Source organism: Rhinolophus hipposideros, assembly GCF_964194185.1.
Source record: "Rhinolophus hipposideros genome assembly, chromosome: 3".
Taxonomy (NCBI): Eukaryota; Metazoa; Chordata; class Mammalia; order Chiroptera; family Rhinolophidae; genus Rhinolophus; species Rhinolophus hipposideros.
Genome location: NC_138049.1, coordinates 13340171 through 13366104, shown reverse-complemented (window position 1 = coordinate 13366104; position 25934 = coordinate 13340171). Strand labels below are relative to the sequence as shown.

Sequence of the window (25934 nt, the reverse complement as noted above, 5' to 3'; positions counted from 1 at the left end):
CCAGAGACTGAATTAGAATGTCCACAGTGAGTCCAGGAATCGGAAAACCTCAGGACTCAAGAGAAGGTGCTAAGACTACGAGCATCACGGAAACTAAAGAATGCAGTTTCAGTTAGTTGTGAGTACCTCAGTGTGCTTTAAATTCTAATTTACAGCAGGACTTGTCAATTAAATACCTACAGCAATCAGGCTAGTACAGGCAATAAGAGAGGTTGATAGGATATAAAGGCAGATGTGAAAACTGTCTCTGCCTACAGTTCAGGAAACAGCAGCTACATCGTTCCAGCAATTACTGTCAGTCAGAAATATGTGCCCCAGCCACCAAAACTTTCTATTTTCAAGAGAAGCCTGAAACCTGGGTTTTATATAAATCCTCCCCCTCTAATGATTAAATAACGGATTAGATTGCCATGAGCACCAAACAGTTTCATAAGTTGGCAAGATCGGAGAGGCAGAATCACATCTTACAGTAAGTGGACTTGAATGCTAGATTCAAATTGTGTTTCTTCTGGTAGACAATGAAAAACAATAGACAGTTTTGGAACAAAGGAGGGAGCTGAACAAAAGAGTGTTTTAAGAAAATTCATATGGCTGCTGTGTACCTTTGGGAGGGGCCTCAGTCGGGAGATCAGAGGAGGTGCTTCCAATTGTGTAAAGGGAATAGAAAGAAAAGGAGAGTATGCAAGATGGTGGGAAACAAGAGTTGAGGAGATAGACTGGCTGTGGAAGGAGGAGAGAGAGAGGAATCGTCTAGAGTTCTCTGGGTCTAACTAGGCACTAACTCTAATCACCCTTTTTCTTTCAAATGTACTTACGTTTCAGTTTCATTCATTCTGCAGAAAAGATAATTTAGGTTACATTCTGATAAGTGCCTGCTTAATAGGGAAATTTAGAGTAATTTCTTTAGGGGAGGAAAAGAAAAGCACAGACAAAATATTTTATAGTATCTCTAATAAATGCAAAGAAATCAATACAAACAAAAGTTGGCTTTAGCAAACTGTACATACATAAATATCTTCTTTTTACTATAACATTCAACTTTTTTTTTGTCACATAAAGCCTTTTATGATCTTATTACATCCAGGCATCCAGTTTTTCTTTATACTTTAAAAAAAAAAGTGCCTTTCAAATTTACAGCTTGTGCTTCTAAAGCAAAGATTAGACTATCATGCCCCAAAGGAAAACAAGGTAAAAAGGAAGCTGCCAATAAGCTCTTAAAAATTGTATGTTACAAGGTTCTAAAATCTCTTGAGTACTGGTTGATTGGTACATTGCTTGATACTAACATGGCGCTCAGGTAGCGTCATTTATTGAATGGATGGAGCAGCACCATGGGCAAGCTGCCCAGATGTGCATAGAATGGACCAAAGGCCCAGGCTTCGCGTGTCCAGGAAACTTTGCAGCTCCTTAGTCTCTTTTGTACTGAGGCTCAGAGTTTCAAGCAATATTTCCTCCAAACCTTCTGTCTTCTATTTGCTCTCTTCCTGGCATTATTTATCATCTGCTTCTGAAGCCATATTTGCATACATGGGACGTGGAGGACAGCTAAAGCTGCCACACTGAGGGCATTTGCCAAGATTCGAGTCCTCTTTTTGCTAGTTTGGGATTGCTTTTGGCCAAATCCTTAGGCTTCCAGTGCTGCTGCAGATAACATCTGCTTCGCTCAGAGGGGAGGAGGGCCATTTGTGTATCTGAGCATGGGGTGGAATGACCGGGCAAAATTGTTGGAGAGGGCACAGCTGTAGTCTTCCTCTGACATGGGTACAAGGCAGGCGAGCCCGATGAGGAGCAGCAGGAGAAGCTGAAGTGGAAGAGCCGCTCGGAGCACTCGGAAGAGGAAAGCCCGGCCGGACCGAGCTGGCCGAGCCTCAGAAAGGGAGGAATCGGAGCCACCTTTTATGGACCTGAGAGAAGAATTGACAGAACTCAAATATCTCAAATGTTAGACGGGTGCTGCTTTTAGCTCTCTCACCTTCCTGGAAGCTAAAGGACCATGCCAAACACAACCCAACCTGGACTTTAGCTGCCAGACTTCCACAGCTTGCCCAGGTCATCTCCCCACCACCCAGTGAAGAGTTGTTTGGAGACCGTATGGATGAAAAATTAACATTCAGCCAGTCAATTAAAGGTAACTAATTGGGTTCAAATTCTACCCCTTAATTTGGTAAAATATTTTCCATCAAAAAAGATAACTGCTCTATACCTTTTTTACCACATAAATTAAATAGATCCGGGATAATTAAGATGTGGATGTTTGATACAGTTCATCTTTGGCTTAAGACTAGCAGGAGCATGGTTAGGCAAAGTTAGCTGCTGTCAGAATCATATGAAGTATCCCATCTAGTCATCCCAGATGTGCCAAAATCCATGCAGCAAGGATAAGACAGCCGCAGTTCTTTTGCACAGACACATTAAGCTTAACCTTCGAGTATACCCTGGTTTCATCTTGCACTGCGTCAGCATGTGGCCCTGACATTAGTGGGTTTCAAGGCTGTATGAACAAGAAAGGCAGTGGGGTCAGTGTACAGAACACTGGTGTTGAATGACACAGATTCTGGGCTGATCCTGTCTTTCATTAGCTCTGTGACATTGGGAAACAGATACTCCTTTTATGGGGAGGACATATTGTCACCTTGTAGGCTCCTTCTACTCAGAGTTTCAAGTGTTCCCATCTATGTTTATCTTCCTATCTACTAAACTGTGCATAAGAGATTAAGCATGGATTTCAGGTTTCATAAGAAAGGCTGCCTATGAAATATTGAATATGAAAGTAGGTTCTGGGTGGGGTGTCATGGTTTTCTCTTTGTGAGCATCCTTTAATGTTTTGTTTGGTTACCAGGGGAAAAGATGAAGAAAGATATGTTATTTACAAGAGGCATTTTGTGCACACACACACACACACACACACACAAAATATTGCAGTAGTGAAAAGAATAGTTGTACCAATGAGACACATTCCCCCACCATAGTACAAATTCCCTGAAGGTAGTAATATCACTAGGGTTAAGGGCATTGGAGAAACAGGAAGGTATGAAAACCGTATTGGTCACTCTGTACGTTTTTTTCATAAGAAAACATTAAGTTTCCAGCTGGACCACTCAAACTCTTTTATTAACACCATAAAAGAAATATGGAAGATAAACAGACTGGTCCTCTGGAAGCCCCAAGCATCCATGTATCACACTGTGTTTCTAGTACAGTTCTTACAGTGTAATGAAAAAAACAAAACAAATCACTGGCCGAAGTTGGGACTGTTTCTTTTCTGAAGCCACAACTACCATGATTCCCCGAAAATAAGACCTACTCTGACCATCAGCTCTAATGTGACTTTCGGAGCAAAAATTAATATAAGACCTGGTCTTTTTTACTGCAGTATATTATAGTAAAATAAGACCGGGTCTTTAATATAGTATAATATAATGTAATATAATATAGTATAGTATAGTATAGTATAGTATAATATAATATATACTGGGTCTTATATTAATTTTTGCTCCAATAGATGCATTAGAGCTGACAGTCTGGCTAGATCTTATTTTCGGGGAAATACGGTAATGACTGTATAACATTAAAAAAGTCACTTCAACTATAAGTGCCAATCTTTTCTTCAACCCTTTAAAGTTAGATGGTCTTCCAATTTGGAAATTCCATGTTTTATACATTTTACATCTAGTAATTAGTCTGTGTAAATAGTCTACCAATTGAGAGGCCACAGGACTTCAATCACCATCTAGTGGTGAAAGCGATTAACTGCCCTCATGCTAAGACCCAGGAGTTACTCTGTAATGAGCTGACCAGGAAGAGTTGTCTATTTCGTAACATAGAGTAGAGCATAAGAGAGTACATCACATACTTATTAGTGGAAGGGTAAAATGGGAACTTCTTGAGATACCTAATTATAAAATATTCGTGTTGAGAGGAGGCCTTAGAGAGTATATAAGCCATCTCCTAGATGAATCGCTTAGTTAACATTTGTTCTTCTAATTACTAGGCAACACACTTTGCATTTATCTTGGGTTCTCGCATGTAATCCCCACAATAGTCCCCAGTGTGCTTATGACCTTCATTCTGTAGAAGATGCAAAAGAGACTGAGGGGTGAAGTAACCAGTCCACATTATACATAAGCTTGCAAGTGGCAACATTAAGATTTAACCCTGGGATTTTAACTTTCAGAACAGAGACTCTATAGAGAAGGTAAATGACTCGCCCCAAATCCCACAATTAAAGGAAGAGATCTAGTGGACAGTCAGGGTTCCAAAGTGCCTGCCTACCATACACTCCAGAACATTTTTTGTTTGGTGACATGAATGAAGGTCACCCAGGGCATATTATATCACAGATATCTCACATGTAGAAGCAAAGAAGATAATACTTGTATCCTAAAATATTTGGAAGTGAGTGGTTTCCTCATGTGGAAAAGAAATGTCTTTAATCAGAAGGCTTCACAGTGTTGCACAGATCCTCAGTGCAGGCCATGGACAAGTGGGCATTTTGTTTTGAGACAGCTGCACAGTCTCGGGCAAGTAATTTAGTGTCTCTGGTCTGGCCTCCAGTTTCTCATTTGCAAAGAGGAGGGGGGCATTGATATCCTAAAATCGTTGGGGTCCTGATGGGTTATGAACTCAACGGTTTGCCTTAAAGTGACTTAAAAATGATGGGCTAGTTGCCCATGAACTCCGGGTTGAATTTCCTTCACAGTATCTTTCTCTTTCCTTTACCCTATTCCCTGGCAAACAACACTCACCACCTGTCACTGGATGAGTTATAACAGGCGCACGAAAGGGAGCTCCAGGTTTCTTCACTGTTTGATATTTAAATAAAATGAGAGAGATTTCTGACTTCTCTTTAGGAAACATTTAAGGACGTTAGTGTTGGGTAGATTTATGCATAAAATTGATAACACAATCTGACTGACAGTGCTGAATAGCCCTTGTTTGTCAATGATTAGCTTCTTTGAACAATTAAGCCAAAGATCAAGATCAAAACACAGGGTGCCCTTTGACTTCTGAGAACAAGTAGAAATGTCATCATCATGGGAATATGGGTTCCTATGTTATAAGAGAGTCTGTTGAAGGACATGGCACATTTAACAGCATCAGAGCATTCCTTATTAAAAGTTAATTAGCACGTGCCTTCTCATGTTGAAGAATGCCTACCCAAGGAGAAGTAATGGGCTGGGATAGGGACGAAGAGAACACAGAGTGCTTAGTGAGCTGCCATGCAGTTGACTGCTCTTGGAAATGACCAATTTGTCTACTGGGAAAAATGCGACCCCCTTGGTGCAATAACCAGGGTTTCAACATGCCCCAAGTTTTCTAGTATCAACAGGTTAATGTTGATTAACCTGTTCTAGTATCAACAGGTTAATGATACCAGGGTAAAAAAGGTACTTTTAATGTGTGTCTATTGACCTAAAATCACCTCAGTTTCAAGAGTCCTGGGAAATTTGACAAGGGAACGGTCAAAGACAATGTACTGACTAGTCACTCATCACACTCCAATGGACTTATTACATAAAGAGATGCCATGGAAATTGTTTTTATAAAGAAAAAATTAAATGTGTAACCTTATTCAAAGAATTTAATCAATTGAGATATTTCAGATAATTCTGCCCAGCAAAAATGTGCTTATTCTCATAAGCAAACATTTTTTATTATCTTTCTCACTTCCCTCACTCATTCAAATTTCTGGGTAAATAATTGCCCAGGAGTTGTTTCACCTCTTTCCTAAAATACATACAGTTGTGGGAGAAGGAAGACGGTAGGGAGAGAGCAGTATAACCACACACCACACAAAAAGCCTGACCAAAAAAGTATGACCAAGAGATGTGAGAAGCCGAGTTGCGTGCATAGAGTGCGACTTATCTGAAAAATTTAACACAATGAAGGACAATAAAATGTGTTAATTCTGTGCATACATCATTGAGGCACAAGTGAAAAGAAACTTGAAATTCATTTTGTTACTTGTTAGCTAACACTTGTCAGTATAGAAACAGGGATTTATTGTGCGCGAATATCTAGGTTGTCTGTGATCTTGTTGCCTGATCTTGTGTGAACAGTTTTTGTTCCCTGGATATGTGGTTCTGAAGACAAATTTCCAGAATCCGTTTGGGTTTCAGTCTTCTCTTATTCCAAAATGAACATTCTGGCTGGTCCTCAGCTATCTCAGGCAGCCTGTGGTAGCCTAAGCCCTGGAATTGTTGTTTAAAGTATTCCACCCACTAACAGCCTTCGCTAGAGTAGGGTGGTTAAAAAGCTGGGACCCACCCACAGTCAGGTAGACCTGGGTTCAAATCTTAAATCTTCATGCCTCAAATGCTTTAGGTCCTTGTCTGTAAGACTGGGGACTTAGCCATGTTATGGGGATGTTGTGAGGGTGAAATGAGGTGACAGATATACAATGCTTGGCATGGTGATTAGAACACATGAAGTGCTGAATAAATGTCAGCAACTTATTATTATCTGTATTATTAAAGCAAGGGTGTGCTTACTCCTACTTTTCAGAGTTGGCTAGATTTAGTCTTTTCTTCCAGGGAACCATTCCTGATTTACTAGCAGTGCTTCAGAGATGTGATACATTTCCCAAAGTGCCTGACTTGTTCTTGGGAAACACTGGGAATGCGTACTTCAAATATTATAAAAGCAACAAATTGGGGCCTTACCCTATAGCTGTCCTCAGCCCTATATGACTGGCCTAACGTAGAAGCAAGATTGCTTTAGGCTGATGCTCTTTGAATGCTTTCAATAAATCGATCCTCAGAGTGGAGTCTGGAAGCAAAAAAAATTTGAAAAAAAATTTTTCACAAGAAACTGACTAGTGTTTACAGTGAAGCCTGCTGTACATGCAATAAAACCTACTGCACTTCCTTTTAAAGAGTCACTGGAGATCAGGCCAGAAAATTTTAAGTCGAAAGCAGAAGTACCAGGTGGACCTGATAAACATTGCTTCAAAAAGCGTGTTTCTTAAATATACCTAATCTAAAAAATTATGAATAGTTATTGTGAGTGGTTGCACAGACTCTTTTCAAATGTTTATAATTTTAAGGAGTCTTGGGGAGCTTCTTGTAATTGATGTAGGGCAAGTCTAGATTCTAACACATTCGAGTCTTTGAATGGCAAGAACCATATTGTATTAATTGTGCAGGGCCAGGGCCTATCCATATGTAGACTTAGAATCTTAAGTAAGAAGACAGAACAGTGACCATAATATCAACCTGAAATATATAGCAAGCAAGCAACTGATATTATTAATATCTGATTTTAAACAACAAAAAGAATCCCTCCCTCCAGATTAATACCCAGTTTCTCCCAACTCAGCTTCTTTCCTCTCTCAGGAAGAATGTGTGTCTAATATTTTCCTATTGCAGATTGCCGGGGTCAACATTTGAAACCGTTTATGCTTCTGCAATAACCTTTCAAATTTGCTGGACCAGTGCAAGATCAAACACAAGGTAGTCTCAAGTCTCAGTATGAGGGAACACCGTGACAGCCTGGATTGTGAGTGAAGTGAATTCTTTCCCAGCACGCTGCATTTCATTGTCAGGGTTGGGTGCACCCCAAACAGAGGTGCCAAGGAGTTAAGGAGTCCAGGAATGTTCAACCACAACCTGTCTGCCAAGGTGTTTGATGAAGTTTGCCATTCAGGCAAAGATCGTTTGTATCCAAGCCCTCTAAGTAGCAGAGTAAACATTGTGCTGTGTGCTCAGAAAGATGTTAACAGACAGCGCTGGACAGAGCAGAGCTGAAAGGCGCCTGGGGACATCACAGTGAGAATGCAGCTGTCGCAGCTGCAAAGCCCTAGGAGGACACATGTTGAAATGCTCACTGCCTTAAAAAACAATATCTTTGACATTTTCAGAAAACCCGTGCGGCTGCTGGAAGAATTGGGTAACAGACCAGTGCAATATTTGGAAACCCAAAAAGTGGTTGCGATTGGTGGTGCATAACAGCATGAGACCTTTCCCTCTTCTTATTACCATCATTTATGTTAACCAAAGAATTGATCTCTGGTATCTGAAAAGGAATGCTATGGGAATATTCCTCATGTCTGCTCGTGGTACATCGACAATTTATGGGGAGAAGGCAGACCATATAAAACAATGATCTGTCTATAGTACGATTGCTTATTTTGTTTTCTTGTAGGGGCTGAAAAAACATCAGAGCACCTGTAGATGTCCATCGTTATCTTCAAAAATCCCTATGAGTTTTTCTCCACTCGTATTTCATTATTGATATTTTGTCATGGAACAACCCTCCCCACCCCCCAAAAAATTGTCTTCAAACCAAACCAAAGGGAAAGAAAAAAATCAAACAAAACAAAACATAGTAAAGGGAAGCTTAAAACCAGAAAGCACATCAAACTATGTTCTGCGTTACTTCAGCTGAGTGGGAATGACCAAAGGAAATAGGCAGTGCTTTCAGCACACAGCTGGAAAACTACACCTATTACTCAGGGGTTGTTTACGGTGGCTCCTACACTCCCTTACCCCACTCCCCTCCTTCCAGGAATAGGATTCCAGCTCAGTGGTGATAAATTTCCAGCAGGGCAAACTACTTTTAACAGTGAACTGCTTGGGACTGGAATGAAAAATCAGCTCTGAGGGCAGTGTTTTCATTTTTAGACAGTTGTCTGGGGAAACAGGAACTGATTAGTGAAGGGGCAGGGTTGCACAGACATCACACCAACAACAAAGAAGGCAAAACACCGCTAACTGCAGAAACGAGGGGCTGCTGGAAGCCAGGCGTGAAGCACAGCATGGCAGTGGTGAGTGGGCCCCCGGAGGTGGCCGGGCAGGAGCACAGGCTGCTCTTGCTTCTAGAGTGAAAGAGCTTGCCAAGTGTCAGGAAGGTAAGTGACTGAGTGTGCTGCCTGAAGAGAAATGGTGGGGGAAGCAGAAGAGAGAAGGTGCTGAGAAATTTTAAATAATACCAAATTAGGACTTGCCATTTTGAGAATCCCAAACCCACAATCTGGATAAAACATGAAAATAAAATAAAAAGCTGGGATGTTAGTATATTTTATTCAGATTTGTGGGATCTGGGAATGGTAAAATCACTCACTGATTACCTGCCTTATTGTAAAATCTAGAAGGAAAGAGGATGATAAAAGTCTGCCATGACCCAAATAGCGGCTGTGCCCTCAGTTGTATAGAATCCTATGGGCACACAAAGTCCATGTGATCAAAAGTACCAGATGGCCGATGTACTGTTAAACAAAAGTTTGGTGGGATCCAAATATTTTACGCTCTGAGATTTACTTGTGCTTTCCACTTAGGAAAGTCTCTTCCAATTTATTAGGAAAGGGTGCATACTGAAATGAGTAACTTCTCAACTACCCTGAGGCAGACCCGAGATGGGCCTACCAAAATCATGGACAATTTTCATCATCCTCTTGGAGTTCTAGAACAGTGTGGAAACCAGGAGAATAAGGTACCTGCTGTGTGGACTGTTGACAGAGGGTCCAGGCTGTGAGACACTACGTTTGCCTCGTGGCTGTTTGCAATGAACAGGGGTAAAGAAAGAAGGATGTTCAGTCCAGGCAAATAAGGACAAGCTACTGATGAAAATTAAACTACAAGTGCGGCAAAGGAAAAATAAATCAAACGAAAGGATCAGTACCCATAAATTAAGGAAACTGGCTTTTCTTTCGCGGGATAAATGAAATAAATTTGTATCTATGTTATTAGTCACTGAGGAAACATAAATTATGGTTCAGAGTCCACACGCCAGTGGGCATATTTCCCCCCACTTTTCATGGTAGAAACACAAGGGACTCTACGGTAGCCAAGAATCTCTCATTTACTCACAATAAAAATAAAGCTCAATATACCATGCCACACCATATCTTTTTTCCATTTTCTGGAGCACTGAAACAGTATTATAATTCTTAATAGATATAAAATAACAATGGTTATATGAAATTATTCATTGTAGGGTGATGAAGACCCAACCAGTTAAATACTCAAGTTAAATAAAGGCTAAAATTTGAATCGAAAAGCCAGTATTCCTTCACATTCTTAAACTAGGATCTATAGGAAACTAGTGAATGCAGTAAAAAACAATCCTAAAAAAGGTATCATAACATTTATCAGCATAGAACTTAAGTGTTTATCACAAAAAAAATACAAATAAAATCAATACTTCTAAAAACTAAGGAAAACAGAACGATAATAAAAATGAATATAATCATAAAGCTGGACAAAAAAAATAACAAAACAAAAAAAAACAAGCTTCTAATTACACAGAGAAATCAAGGTATAGAGGGTAGCAGGGGCCAAATTTGTTTTCTGTGTGCCGGTGAGGCAGCCCCCACAGGCCCGTGGATGAGTCGCCTTACGTTGTTGCCATTTTGCGGGTAGCGCAGTCACTGAAAACCTTCAGGACCACTCAGGAGATTCTTTGCTTGAGAACTTCCACTTATCAATTCAATGGCCTCATGAGACACTCACAGTTTTGTCTACCTTTGACTGAGGCACCCTTTTAAATGGAGCCTATTTTTTCAGGTGGACGATGGCAGTGGTGGTTTGAAGAGAGGAGCCACCAAAGGGACAAGGGAACACCACTCTAGAGATGGCCCTTGGAGCAAGAAAAATAATGTGTCTCCCTGAATACCAACCACATACATGTTGATTCTTTCAAAAAACAGAACTGCTGTTTTCTGTTCCTGAGTGCAATGGGAAAGGCACGTGGCAGGGCTTAGGTAACAGCGCTTGACTGACCCTGTGTGACCACCTCTTCTGTTTGGGGACTCCTGCTTTGTCAGGGTGTGGGGGAAGAGCCTGTGGATGCTAGTAGGTACAAACACTGTCACTCCTCAGTGTTCCCGCCCATGGGCCAATTGAAAATGACCAGTGGAAAGTTACCGTTCTCTGTCTGTTTGGGGTGCTTCTTCCTGACGTAGGACTCACAGATTCTGAGGTGTCCAGTTCATCAGCAGAAGACCAGGAAGACAAATCCTACATGGGGAACAGATTCTTTTGACAACTCCATGCCCAAAGCCATGAGGCCCTGTAACACACATCTCATCTCCATCTACTCCCCAGAAAAATCAAACCCTTCCTTGGGAAAAATTGAATCAGACAACTAGAAGAAAAATGGAACCTAATTCTTCTAGTGTATTGAGCTTTCCTGGATATAAGTTTGTCCCTTTTGGAAAATACAACTCTAGGTTTGTTATTGCTGTGTCACTTGTAGTTTTATTATTTTTAGGGACACGGATGTGGTTGAGTTGAAGTGGAGGAAGTAAAGAAATTTACCTGAGGGAGGCAGGTTGCTCAAGCCAGAGAGAAATCAAATCATTTAAGTTAAAAACAAAAGACAGTAGTCACTCAGGAGCCTGCATTTTAGCACCAGAGAAACTATACTGTTTCTGGCACCGCTATTACTTGGAGTAGGTTGTTCTTTTGCATTCTTATAGGAGGACAATGTGTTTGTGTGTTCATAACAGGACTTCACAATTGAATGAAGTTTGACCAATCATCTCGGTACTTGCAAATGCATTTCTCAAAAGCAACACTACTACCATGATGCAGTAGATTTTAGAAAAAAAAAATTAAAAAACGAGCAGAAAACATTTTCTATGAATTAATTGCTGTTTATGTCAGGAGAATTCAACCTCCTACGATTTGAATACAAAACTCATATGCAATGATTGGTTGTGATGTCAGCTATGTTACTGAAAATATGTAAATTCTTAAATAAACAGGGTAAAATCAAATGCCACAACAGTGGTAGTAATAAAAGGAGCAGTACAAATGATAGGAGGTCTTTGGGTGTAAAAGGATCAAAAACAGTGTGCTATTATAAAAGTTTATGAGTCGCTTTGTTATTTTGAGACAGGACTTGTAAGAGCAGTGACTGAGAGTGGACATTCTACTCTGACAAGAACTATATTCAAAGACGTTCTAAAACAGGTCCAGATGACACCTCTCTGAGATCCTGTAAGAAATGCTACACAATGATGTCTGTGTAGAGCTTACCTGCTGACTGCTTGACATGTCTAATAACCTTTCGAGCTCCTTGATGTGACGACTGACCTCCTTCAGGAGAAGTTTGAGCCGATTTCCAATCACATGGACTTTTTCTTTGGCTTCTAAACAGTCTGTGCCTTCAGCATTCACCAACAGTTGGCAAGACATGTCTTGCAGTGAAGCCACTTTGAGTTGGGATTCCAGTAGCTCATGCCTTATTTGCTGTGTACATAACAAGAAATATTTTTCTAAGAACTTTTGGTAATTGGAGAGAGTTCCACAATGCAGAATGACGTACCTTTAACTTAGTGGGCAATTATACCTGAGCAGAATACTGTGCTCACACAAGGAAGGAAGCAGCAGTCCATGGCATTCGGGAATCAGGGATCTGTGTTCTAATCCTGCCTCTACCAAAAAAACATTCTAGAAGACCCAGGAAACTTTCTGGTCTCAGTTTTCTCATTTGGTAAAATGATGATACTACTTCCTACCTGGTCCACAGTATTACTGAAAGGTTCAAAATAGTGGCTATATGTGAATGTACTTAAAATATAAAGTATTATGTAAACGAGACATAAGATATTCTTTTAAACAGAAAAGTAAAACATTATCATAAATACAGCAAACCTCAAGTATGTCCAGGTATATTCTGATATCTCTTCAAAATTTTTAAAAAGATACATGGGTGATTTGTCATGAGCAACTTAAAGTCTCAGGTCAAAAGTTTAGTGAAAATGCAGTAGCATAGCTATTTCCTGTCAGTTTCTAAGATCTTTATGGTACTGAATTAAAAGCTTCCAATTCTGTTGGTTAGGTTAGTGAGTGTTAAATGTTAAGAAATAACATTTTAAAAATATGGAAAGCTACAAAATGCAAGTCATTTTCTACTAATGGAACTCAAATATGCTTCTTTACCCTCTATAAAATCACTTAAGTACACTGTATGTTATGTTGTCCAAAGTTCCTTGTATAAGAATTCATACAGAAATGCTGCAAGTTTCCTTTTGAATTTAGTGCTAGGAAAAGTCTCTTGTGCCTTGAGAATGGGTTGTCTTTTCGCAGATAAAAATGATTTAACTCTCATCACATTTACCTTTTTGTCTTCACTTTCAGAAAACTTGGTGCTAAGGTTACTGTTGAACTTGGTACACTTAATTCCTCTTAAGAAACCTTAGAGCTCTCTTTCTTTTTTAATATCCTCTTATTATAAACCACCCGATATACTTTTGGGACATACATGTAACAAATGTAGTTTAAATGAAAGATAAGTATAATTCACCAAAGACCTGTTTTAATAACACAAGCTAATTAAGATAAAGAACACCTACGATTTCTACTTTTCATTTGAGCAATGACTTTAGAACCATATGCTAAAGCTAGTAGATGTCATCTTCTACTCATAAGTTAGCTTCACAAAACATTGGAAATGATAAGGAGCAAAGAAAGAGCAAGTTAGAGACTATCAGTCAAAAGGTAAGAAAAACTATTACCACCTCCATTCATTTTCTGTAAATGAAACGGATCACTGCCAAAAATAACCAGAGGCTGCCAGAGTTCACACATCTTACCATAAGCTGTTTGTGATGGTCCTGGAGTATCTCTGCATCGAGGGTAGAATCAATAGGAACAATTTCATTTTTCCTTCTGTCAATGTTCTCTAGCATGAGAAGCAAACCATGACTCATTTCATGAAAATCCTAGGCCAAAAAAAAAATAGAGCATGAAATCATCTTGAATAATATACCTTTCTTCCCCTCACAGCGTAAATTCCCATTCTTTACAACTGCCACCATTGGAAAAGATATGTTGTTTTTAAGATTATATATACAACTCCTTTCTGAGGAAGGCACGAGCACTGCTGTTATTTATCACATTCTTACCAAAAGCATCGAGTTTATATTACTTGAGGGAAAATTTAGACACAAGGAAAGTTGATTCAAAATACTTAATTTTAGGGCTATTATATAGTTTGGAAGGAAGAAACTCTGCTCCCCACTTCACCTTGTCCTCAAATCTTCCCATCTTTTAAGGCCTAAATCCAATTGCCTGTCTCCTTCACTCATATATTTGTTTATTCACTTATTCCACGTATAGTTCCTAAAGATCTCCTGTGTGGAAGGCACTGTACCAGGAGTGGAGGTGGGGGTGAAACAACAGCTTGGGTACCTGATTTCAATGAGCTATTACTCTTGGGCACATACAAACCTGGAATGCAGGCTTCACATCCTGCAGGGCTTCCCTTCATCCTTAGAATACAATCCAAACACTTGGCCAGGACTTACAAGCCCTGCACGATCTGGTTCCTGACCACCTTCCCACACTTTTTTATCACTCCCTGCCTCTGTCACTATGTTCTGATCACACTGGCCTCTTTTTTTGCACTTAAAGACACTAACTCCTTTCCAGCAGCTGGGACTTTCCATTTGCTCTCTCTCCTTCATGGAAACAGCCTTCTAGTGCCAGCTCAAAGACCTCTAGAAGCTCCCTGACCAGCCTCCCAAAGTGACTTTTCTCAGTTCCTTTCCTCATCCTTTGCAAGGACCTTGGCTGACCATTGAATTGCATTCATATTGTCTGTCTTCTCCAAGAGTAGAGGCTGCGCTGTGTCCTGACTGCTTAGTGCAGTGTCCGCCACACAGTGCACGCTTGGCAAATGTGCTGTGAATGAATGAGTAAATATTTGTGACGCTCACTTTCAGGTTCAAGAAGTGTCTTCTGTGCTCAGTAAATGTCTGTTGAACAAATGAGTGACATAAATGAATGAGTCAAGGAAGGAATGGGAGGACTGAGATAAATTTGTGGGAATAGTCTCTTGGTAGGTACGTAGATGGGGTCTAGCTGATTCAAGCTATTGTTCACATGTACAAGTTCTCCAGTGAAATGAAAACTTTGGGCACAAACATATCTCACTCTTTGACTTTGGGGAGTAACCGCATTTATCTAGTGACCTTGATAGATCAAGTCACAGACCCAGCTACCCTGGAAATGCTTGACTCTGGAGCACGGCCTGCCCAAAGCCCACAGACCTGACACTGCATCAAGGCATCCTGGAGCTGGCCCCGCCAGTCCTCCAGCAGTGAGCACACCCGGTCCCAGCGCGCGTTCATCTGGGACAAGCGGTCCTGCAGGTGCTGGCTCTCCTCACTGCCAGCCTGGGTGAACTCAGAGCTGCACAGATTGATGGAGAGGATGATGGCTTTGCGATGGTCCACAGCTTTCTGGAGGTCCTGAAAAGAGAAAGGAGAACAACCACACAAGGAAAATAACAATGAAAACATTAAAAAAAAATTGTGTAAGACATCTGGAAATGCTTCACCCAAATAAAAAGATCCATTAACTAAAACTGGCCTTAACAGGATAGTTCGATAAGATACAGTGGTTCACTTCACTGAGAACCACACTGGAGTCAAATGAAATGGATGAGATATACCCTTGACAACATGAATAGGTCTTAACAAAATATGGCATAGAGCCAAAGAGTCAGCCACAGAATGACATGTGCAACATAATAGCATTTACAAAATTTAAAATACATGTGCACACACACAAATCTACCTTTTTTCGTGAATACATATGAATAAAAAATACTCATTACACATTTCAGATGGTTGCCATGGGTTTGAGGAATAAGGATTAAAAACCAGTGTGTGTGTAGGGGGGTAAATAATAAATAAATGAAATTAAGAGGAATTTTTCAGGAAGTAACCATAACCCTATGCAACAAACTAAGGAGTATGATCAACTCAACCCAGAGCATTGGGAGTTTAACCAAACAAAACAAAACCTGGCTCCAGTAATTCTGAGTAGCTGGAAGTGTGCTATTTGTTCTAGTGTAAGAATTCCGCTTCACTAGACCAATGATACCTGAAGTTTTCTGCAGAAGAATGAAATGAGAAGCTTGATAAGAAAGCAGATCCTGGGCGCTGCCTCCCACTGTTCTGACTCCATAGGTGCAGGTAGTGGCCGCAGGGTGAGAACACTACCTGCGTCCCAGGCCACCTTCTTGTGATGGTAAAGTGTATGGATTGGGGGTTTTATCAGCTAACCAATTCAGTTTGACTACACACACACACCAAACAACAACAACAAAAAGAAAAAAGAACACACAAAAAAACAAACAACAACAACAAATAAACGAAAACAGGCAACTGATTTTTTACTTTGTACATTTCCCCCAAATCTAAAACTGAATTCTAAGAACTCGAGCACATGATTCCGTATCAATAACTGAATAGCTGGGTACTGTCTAAACATCCCCAAATTAAGTTAGGGTGAGTGATCCTGCCAATCACAGCTACCCAGGCTACATATTTCCTTATAATTTCTCACTATTTCTGTGAGGTTTCCAACTTGTCTTAATTTTTCACTTTTCAGTAGATTCTTAACATGCTGTAATGTAGATCCAACCACAGAGACAGAATAAGATCAAAAGATATTATGGAAGGATACTAGGTTATTCCACTGATTTATCCTCAAAAAACAGACAGGGTTATCAGGAAGGGGGGCAGAGGATGGTGGCTTTTTCTCATTACACAGCCTGAGTGTCAAGGTCTTACTTCTCCACCCTAACCACTTGCTTAGGTCTCAGGCTCTGGCCAGCATCTGCTTCATGCTGTTCCCCTTCCTCCAAAAAAAAAGGAAGGAAGGAAGGAAGGAAGGAAGGAAGGAAGGAAGGAAGGAAGGAAAAAAGGAAGGAAGGAAGGAAGGAAGGAAGGAAGGAAGGAAGGAAGGAAGGAAGGAAAAAAGGAAGGAAGGAAGGAAGGAAGGAAGGAAGGAAGGAAGGAAGGAAGGAAGGAAAGAAAGAAAGAAAGAAAGAAAGAAAGAAAGAAAGAAAGAAAGAAAGAAAGAAAGAAAGAAAGAAAGAAAGAAAGAAAGAAAGAAAGAAAGAAAGAAAGAAAGAAAGAAAGGTGGTTTTAATGCAACACTGCCTTACACTTTCCCAGAGAGGAACTAAAGTAATTTAAGTACTCTAGAGAAAAATGCATTTTATAATCCAGATTATGTGAATTGCCTCTCCCATCTGATGCTTCATGCTGAAACTGATGGGGCTGGTGCAAAGGCTCCTCTAAAGAAGACGTTTGAGTGTCTGTGGAGAAAGCTTATTTCTCTATTTGAAAATTTAAAGCACAACCACCACCAAACCAAGCTGCAGAAACATTACCCCCACATAAATAGCATACGCTGAAACCAGAGAAACACAGAAACAATGTGCTTAATCCTTGAACCTGGAGAGCCTGGGGAGCTCCGTTCTGAGGAAGAGTACATCTTGATGTTCCCCACACAAAAAGACAGAACCAGAGGAGCGAATAAAACAACATGGAGCTCTCAATCCATAGCAGGCTCACAAAAGTCTCGGCATAGTAATGCATTTCAATAGCTGGGCTAAGGAGGATTTCTAAGATACCGAGAGAGAGCGTTCAAGGAAGTTATCTTGTGTACTAACGCCGTACAGGTAAACGTCAGGTGTTTTAGCACAATTCTTCCACAGTTTTGTTTTGTGTTATTCACTACACTGAACATTGCTTCTGCCATTACTACAGACTATCTCAGAAGTTCTGCTGAGTCTACAATGTCAAAGCATTTCAATTAGGTCTGCACAAACTCGCACAGATTGTCCTGGAGAGGATTCCTCTCCAGCTCGGGATACAGACTTGTAGGAACCTGGTAATATCTCCATTTCCCGGAAAAGAGGTCCCAGGGGTACCTGGATGGTTCATGAAATTTTAATTGGTCACTTCTGAAGTCCCAGTTCATTAAATCACACGATTATTTACATGGGGGCTAGTTCTCCAACGTGGTCCATCTTTCTGCCCTTCTAAACCTTCTCTATAAACACTCTGATTGGGGATGGCTGAGGGAAAGGAGAGCACTCGTGTCCCATTCTGTTGCAAAGTTCTCCGCTGATGTGTCACAGCAGAACTGCCAGAGCTGGTGGCCTTATCAGACCAGGCCTTCCTCGTGGCAGCTTTCTGTCGGGCTGCTTTGGGAAAGGGCGAGGACAGCTACCTTGAGCTTTTTTATTTGGAGCTCGATGGGCTGGATATCGGTGCTGAGCTCCAGGCGCTGGAGCTGCTCCAGCTCCTCCTCCATCTCCCCCAGCCAGGTACAGATGTTGTTCAGGTCGGAGTTGAACTGCTGCCACTTCTGGAGGTTCTGTTTCATTCTCAGCTCCTTGCTCAGGGCCTGAGCCTGTATGAGCTCCCATCGGTCAATCACACCTGGCAAGACATGGCAGATACAGCATAGCAACACATTTTCTCTCCACACGCTGTTTAGGAAATGCTTGAAACATGCATCAGTGGTTAAATAGCAACGGAGAGAAAAGTAATTTCACTGGGCATTTATATTGTTGTCAGCTGTAAATAACGTCATGGCTGTGTTTTTCCTATCTGCGTTCTGAAGGATAAAGAGAATGAAAAAAAAAAAGCCACATAGGGTTTACCACTATAAAGAGCTTTATGAAGACGAGGCAGCAGTGTACATGAAGAAAACACTCAACTCTTGGTTTCTTCTAGAACTCCGAGAGCATACATATAGTGTATGCTGGAGACAGTGCATTAAAATACATGCTACATGGGGAAAAAAACACGTGATGCTTTTCACTTCTCTCTTCTGTCACAGGACGTCATAGAGAGAAGTTTTCAGGACACTACAGTGTACAATGAGGGAAGCGACACAAGTGAAACTTGGGGGCAACGACATATTTCAGAATCTTCCCTTTTACTGTGTCTCAAATTGAGCAGCACTCACTTACCAGCTGTCTGGGTTTCAGTGCTATTCAGGTTAACAAAGCCAGGAAAATTCTCTTCTTCCTCCCTCAGCTTGTGTTCCAGCCTCTTCACGGAATCTATACTGCCACTGCATTCAGCCAGCAGTTTCATCTGTTTAGACACAGAAAACAAAATTCTCATATTCTCACGCATGCAAGTGCTTCTGGAGAAAATGTCTTTGTGGTTCCTCAAAAAGGACAGTGGCTGTGTTTTACTTCTTTGTGCTACTCTGCCAAAACAAGGTCAAGTTTTTTATATAAATTTCTAACCACTAGGCTGGACATCTGAAATTAATATAAAATAATACTGAATGCCAATAAAATAAAATAAAATGTGAAAAATAAACATAATACATTTAGCATTATACAAAATTTTAAAAAAATAAAAGAGAGAAAAAAGGTCAAGTTCAAAAACATGCTTCTCAAATACTGTGTGACACCTTCAAGTATACATAAAGCAATGCCTTGAGGATATACTTTGTGTATGTGGTTTTGCATGAGAAGTCCTCAAAATTTCTTTTACATTTACGAGTCAAGACAGACTAAACCCATCTTGGATTTAAAACTCAGAGCCCTCAGCTGGCATTACCACATACAATTTTTTGGCAAGTTGCTCCCTCTTTCTTAAACTGAAATGTGGGAACAACCATAAACCACAAATCTCAATGGAACATTTTTTTGCATTAAATAATTAAAGTACTTAAAAGCATAAAGGAATAAATAGTAAAGCCAGCTGTTTCATGAGAAAACTTAAGTGTTGTTGAATAGGCATTAAGGGAATACATTCTCACATCGAAAGAAAAGCTTCCAACTCCATGTTTTATATCACACACACTATTAAAAGAACAAATCATGTCAGCACCCCTGCTATACTGACCATAAAGTTATCTGGCAAAGCTTTGAACAAATCACAATGCTATTAAGTGACTGATTACTTTTTATTGAGGTTGAGTATAATCTCAGTGATGTCAGCATGATCATCAGGAAACGCTACAATATTTTGAGAAAAAGACGTTTTGCTATAATAGAAGTCAGTAGAATAGGACAAGTTGGACAGGAAATAAACTCACACTTGATCTCGCTTCTAGAATCATGGGGTTATGGACATTGGCATATGTAACCAGTACGTTTCTCTTCTCTGGTTTCAGAAAACAGTAGGTGTGAGTTGTCATTAGACGTAAGGTAACTAATTGTTCTTTCCTTTTACTAGGCAGTCTTTTGTATGTGAAAAGAAGATACAAGGCATGGAAGAGATTTATTTTCAAATTCTCTTGCTTAAATATGTGTAGGAAAATAGGTAGTTCTCTGGGGAAAATTATGTGGTCGGTAACTTGAGTAGAGTAACTAAAGTCATTACATACTTCATGAAGAGCTTTAAAAAAAGAAGTGGTAATATACACAATCTCTCGCCATCTTTTCCATACATCCCTCTTGCTGGAATTATTTTTTCCAGAAGAAGCATGATAAAAATATTCCCAAGGCCATTCAGTGAATCAATAAACCCCAGGAAAAGAACGAAAAAGATTCCATGTTAGTAATCTAGTAGCTAAAATCTGCTGCCCCGAGGACAACTGTGGTCTCAAAATTCTTAGCTGAATTTGGGGAAAATGACTAATCATTTGCAGGAGCTAAAGCATTTTGTTGCTTTCAATTAAGCTGATCTCACTAAGTTCTCTCTTTAAAGGAACAGGCTGGTTATTACAGTAGGTTACTGGGCCCGAGCACAGTGCACTTTGACTCAAAAGGTAACGTGCTGACGGAACTTTGTTTTGCACATTCATGCTCTTGAGCTCAAGCATGGTGTTTGGAGAGCCCCAGACACGCTGTTCCTGGTCACACACTGATTTCCAGGTACTTGCCCGGATTCTGGAGGTCAGCATACTCACGTAGCCTCTGTAGCTGGAGTCTAGCTCCGGCCCTGTGGGAGTTTTGCTGCGAATGATATTTTCAGTTTGCTGCATCTGAAAGCGGCTGTCATCTAGGGCTTTGTCCAGTTGTCGGATCTGTGACTCTAAGGCGCTGGGGTCCCCTGCATTGTCAACCATAAGAATTTTTACAAGTTTTGCAAGTTTGACATGCATGGAAGTTTAAGAAATTATGCCAGTAAAGCTGTATAGAAATGGCATGTGCGTGAGTAATTATAAAGCAAGTTTAGTATTAACATGCCTGTAGGTTAGAAGTTTAAACGACCAGACCAATGAAGGTATTTGCCTAAGAGTCCTAGCTGACTGGATATTGCAGTAGGTACCAACAGCCTGTACGTCGGCTCCCTCTTGCAGCTGATCCCCTGAAAATCTGTGTGTTGTAAACTGTGGAAGGCCTTCCTAAAAACCCAAGGTGCTGCCTTCTGCTCCCCAACAACTGGGAGGCAGTTAGGTCTCAGGCTTTCTCCGCAGTCACTTATGAAGTAGACAAAGACATGCCCTCTGATGTTTTCTTTTTGCATCTTAGAAGATAGTGCCACTGAGGTGCCAGGTGGCTGCGGCTTTCACATAAGGCATGACTTCAAGTTAAACAAGAAAAGACTAGTTCAGGATACATATGTATGGAAACACCAAATTAACAATGACTCACTTTTGTTTTAAATCTGAAACGCAATCAGGAGAAAGCTAAGATGTTAGCATTTACGTCTGTGCACGCTGTTACTTATAGCTTACAACTGCGGGCTCATTCTTCTTTCAGAGATGTAACAACGTTTAGCAAAATGTGTGTGTGTGTGTGTGTGTGTGTGTGTGTGTGTGTTGTAGTCTTTGAACTGCTAAGTACATTTATCATCAGAATGAAGCTAGCACAGGGTGAAAGCAGAACAAATATTAGTAAGCTTTATGAATTTTATTTTTTTTTTGAAGACAGGTCTTCTAAATTCACCTGGAAGAGTTCTCTCACTGGGATTTACTCAGGCAGTCATTATTTCACTGATGCTACATTGCTTCCTGTTCGTTTGTTTTCCTTCAAAACTTAAGTGTTAACTAATAATCCTGCAATTCAATATCATTCCACTGTGTTCAAACCCTGATCTCTCCACCCATGTCTAAGTTACTGGCACTGAACTACATACAATTTGTCTAGTGCAACATTAAGCAAAACGGTTTTCATTTTTCTTTCTTCAATGCTTGTTTTAGGAATTGTTCTGTGTCTAAAGGAAAATCTAAGTCTTAAGATACAGTGGAATACATTTTTCATTTTAAATTATTTTATAGCGTAAGACTTATCAAATAAATGTGTAAGTATTTTTAGAGCTGAACATCTGGTCTCATTCCTTGTCTAACACGTGACCCCTGAGATCAGGAGGGTGAGTGGCAGGCCCTAGGTCATACATGCAGGCTCGTGGATTTGAACAAGACTTGACTCCGAGACCTGACTCTCCAGCCAGGGAGCCGTCAGTGACCCATCAAAGTCATGACGTCAGAGCTGCCACAGTCAAGTAGGGCGCTAGGGCACCAACACTGATTACCAGGGTTTCCAGCTCCTATTTTCTGCTGTTGATGGGCATGATAAGTCTATTTCTTAGTGAGATGATTACCATTTAACACACTGAGAAGTTATTCCATGGCACGTGATCATTGAAATCTTATTCTTGGTGTTGATCAACCAAACGTGGTTTTTGTTTGTTTATGTTTTCCCCCTAGTACAGCAGTGAGAGGAAGGTTCTGCCTTAACATGCTTGTGCCACAGAGCTGTGAGAGGCACAGGAGATGTGCTAAGAGAAGAGCTTGTTACAGGTGAGGAGAGAGGTTCGCTCCGGCTTTTGGTGCCTACCAGAGGTATTTCTGATGGCACTTTCTGTGAGTTTTACATAGGCCTCAGGACTTTCAGGGATCATTACATCTGCAAAAAGAGCACAGTCTAAGTTGACGGATAAGTTGACATTGATTCCCTTGTGGCAGGAAAACAACTTTCCTAGGTAAAAAAAAGGAAGTTAGTCATTATAGACAGATGGCTCAGAGCACACAGAGCACGTGCTCACCACAGCTTTCCTCAAGTGGATCCTAATAAGGGCTCACACTGGCTGAAAGGGTTTTATGAGCCAAGAACTGTTTTAAATGCTCATTTACCCTCAGAGCAACCCTACAGGGAGCAGGGTGGTATTATTCCCATTTCATTGACAAAAAAGCTGAGGTCCAGAGGAATTAAGTTACTTATCGAAGTTTCAACAGCTAGCAAGTGACAAAGTGGGGAGCTAGACAGTCAGACTCTAGAGCAGCACTGGAGCAGGCCGACAGAAGTAATGGGAGCCACATACGTAATTTTAAAGGTTCTGAGAGCCACATTGAAAAATAACAAACAAATGAAAATAATTTTCATACTTTATTTTACCAAACGAATATATCCAAATTATAACATGTAATCCACTTAAATATTATTGATATTTTACATTCTTTCTTGTGTAACTCTTTGAAATTCATGTATGATCATGTAAGTAAGTCTGACACAGCAAATCTCATTTCGCAGTCACATATCACTGCTCAACAGTGCTGCTTTGGGTGCCAACTGCCTGACTGTTAGATTGCACTGTAAAGACAAAATAGTAATGAGTCACATCTGTCCCCAAGAGGCCCAAGCCAGAAAACTGCCTCAATCCCAGGTCCATCAATCATCACTTACGGAGGACACTGAAGATTTCTCACATCGCTTCTATTCTCTGTGTTTCCTATGCTGCTTCTTTAGTTCGGGCCACCATCCTTCCTCTATCCTGGATCATGAATGTTTCCATCTAGACTCTTTTCCTCCCAGCGTGCTCCCCTCTACATTGTATCCAGACAGGTCCTTTGATAATATCCCTCTGATCACATCACCTCCCTTCTTAGAGCCCTGCTGTGGTTCCCCATTACCTTCAGGAAAAGAGCCAAACTCTTTTCTATGTAAACAGGCTGCTTTAAGACCAGGTCCTGATTTGCCTTTCTCCAGTCTCTTCCCAACCCATTCCATGTTTCCCAATCTATAGCCTTGTCATTCTGGACAAACGTCAGGTGACCAAAGCACTGTGGCTAATCATAAAGCTGGGATGGGAGCTCTCTCCTTTCCTCCTCTGAATGTGATTGACTCTTACTCATTCTTCCAGTCTTGACTCAAGGGTCCCTGCCCCAAAGCCTTTCCTCAAAGGTCCGGGTCAGTCGTCCCTCGGTGGTGCTTTTGGATCACCATGTGCCCAATATAGTGCCAAACATTTCTTACTCACTGTCGGTGTTCCACACTAGAGTGTAGGCTCTTTGAGAAGAAAAGGAACTGTGAGTCCCCAGTACTTAGCCAAGCCTTTATCACATAGTGAGAACTTAAGTATATAAGGGATAAATCAGTGGCCATGCCAAATTTGGTATTTGATAATGACATGAATATCCAATTCGTCCCTTCTGTACAATTTCCCCTAATGGAAGAAGAAAGAAAAAATATTCTGCTGAGCTTACTTGTTTCTAGCACAATATCCATTCCCTTTTATTTTCTTTCAAGCTGGCATATAGGAAGAACTCTTTCCTACCTGATAAGCCAACAGCTCCCCTGAGGTAGAAATCTTTGTCTTCCTGACCTTCTTCATCCTCAGAGGGCAGAGTTCTGGACACAGCAGACTCCAGGTCACGGCTGAGGTCATAGTCATGGTCCCACTCCAGCGGGATGGAATCCACACTGGCAGGAGTATCTCGTCCTGACCGCTCGCTCCGGAGGGGCTGGGCGAGTGAAAGGGAGGGGTTGGAGGAAGGCTGAGGGGAGAGCACACTGTCCGCAGAGGTGTCATGCCAGTGGAGGTCCGAGAGAGGTGCACAGTCCTCCAGCTCCAGCTCCCGGTCAGAGAGGTCATGCTCATCATCTGGGAGCTAGAAATGCGGTCAAGGCAATTGTTACTGCAGCAAGCAGACCATCGCATTACCACTTCTGGTTCTGCCTCTCACCAAATTTTGGCATTGAACCTTATCTGTCTCACATTCCTACCTCAGTGGGGATAGTTTTCAACTTCCTATCATCAAATGAATAAAAATTTTCTGATCACTTTTAAAAATGTCTCATAAGTAAACCTACAAAAGCCTCAGTTTTATCATTGGTAAAATGGAAATAATATTAAAACCTACTTCAAAGAACTGGTATAAGATTGGATAAGATAATATAAGGCAACTTCGTCCCACGCCTACAACACAACAGGTACACAATGGCATGTATCGGAAACATATGGAAATCACTAATAAAACCTTACTTAGCTGAACTTTTAAAACTTATAACCCAGAAACAAAATATGTTTTATCACAGAAGATTCCAAATATTTTAATAGTAATATCCCCACAATGAGATGTGATTATGGTAGCAACTAGGGAAATGGAAGAGAAAAAAAAGTTCAACTAAACAACCTCATCAATGGAGCAACTATTTTTAATTGCTCACTTTCATCTCCTTGTTTCTTCTAGAAGCTTCTTTACTCCTATAATGTGCCAAGTACTCTTCTGATTTCTCTCTCTCTCCATATATCTCTATCTATCTATCTATCTATCTATCTATCTATCTATCTATCTATCTATCTATCTATCTATCTATCTATCTAATCTATCTATCTATATCTCCAAATTGTCCAGATACTTAATAAGATACCTATTAAACTCCAAATGAGCTCGTTTCATGCCCCAAGCAATTGTTTCTACAATAGTTTCTGCTATCAAATCAGCTTTACAGTTGAGGAAACCAAAGCAAGAGATGTGAAGTAACTTGCCCGAAGTTACGTAGCCAACACGTTTCAGAGCTGGGACTGGAACCCAGGCATTCTGGCGCCAGAGTCTGGGCTCTTATCCACCATACAAGGCTAACTAACCCCACATGATTAATCCTCTTTAGATTCAATGGCAAGGAAGACTGAAGGTCACATACTGGCAGGCGGATCAGTTTCTTGTGGTATCGTTCCACACGCCCGAAGACCTCCTGGCAGTAGCGCCGGAGCTCATCCAGCTCTTCCTCAATGATGGCTGCATCCAAAGGCTCACTCTTTTCTATGAGCTGCTCTCCTTGGGCGATTATCTGCTCGATCTTATTGTGGTTCAAGGAAATTTCCTGCTGGAAGGCCTAGGGAAGCACAAGTCTCGTCTTTTTAGTGCTCACATTGACATGGAATAATTATAAGATACCTATTTAGGAAAATGACACCGGGGATATTGAATTTACCGTTTACAATAACAGGCCAAGAGTTTATTGCTTTATAAAATAAAACACGAAAATTTTCA

The 25934-nt window shown here is 40.7% G+C and overlaps 1 protein-coding gene across 21 annotated transcripts in view; it reads right to left on the bottom strand.

Annotated features, from left to right (window-relative positions):
* Positions 1-932: 932 nt before the first annotated feature.
* Positions 933-25934, bottom strand: part of SYNE1 (spectrin repeat containing nuclear envelope protein 1) — a gene marked incomplete at its 5' end in the record, with an annotated part of 420585 nt that continues 395583 nt past the window's right edge. For 16 of the 21 annotated variants that reach the window (XM_081044694.1, XM_081044699.1, XM_081044700.1 and 13 more), the window contains 12 exons: positions 935-1904; positions 9434-9492; positions 10863-10955; positions 11979-12191; positions 13538-13666; positions 14996-15196; positions 17976-18187; positions 18724-18850; positions 20625-20767; positions 22498-22566; positions 24215-24548; positions 25585-25776. In XM_081044694.1, coding sequence (XP_080900820.1) covers positions 1664-1904; positions 9434-9492; positions 10863-10955; positions 11979-12191; positions 13538-13666; positions 14996-15196; positions 17976-18187; positions 18724-18850; positions 20625-20767; positions 22498-22566; positions 24215-24548; positions 25585-25776 — 2013 coding nt within the window. In that variant the 3' untranslated portion in view covers positions 935-1663. Of the gene's footprint in view, positions 1905-9433; positions 9493-10862; positions 10956-11978; positions 12192-13537; positions 13667-14995; positions 15197-17975; positions 18188-18723; positions 18851-20624; positions 20768-22497; positions 22567-24214; positions 24549-25584; positions 25777-25934 lie in introns of all 21 variants that reach the window. The other 5 variants (XM_081044702.1, XM_081044691.1, XM_081044696.1 and 2 more) reach the window with 4 other exon arrangements.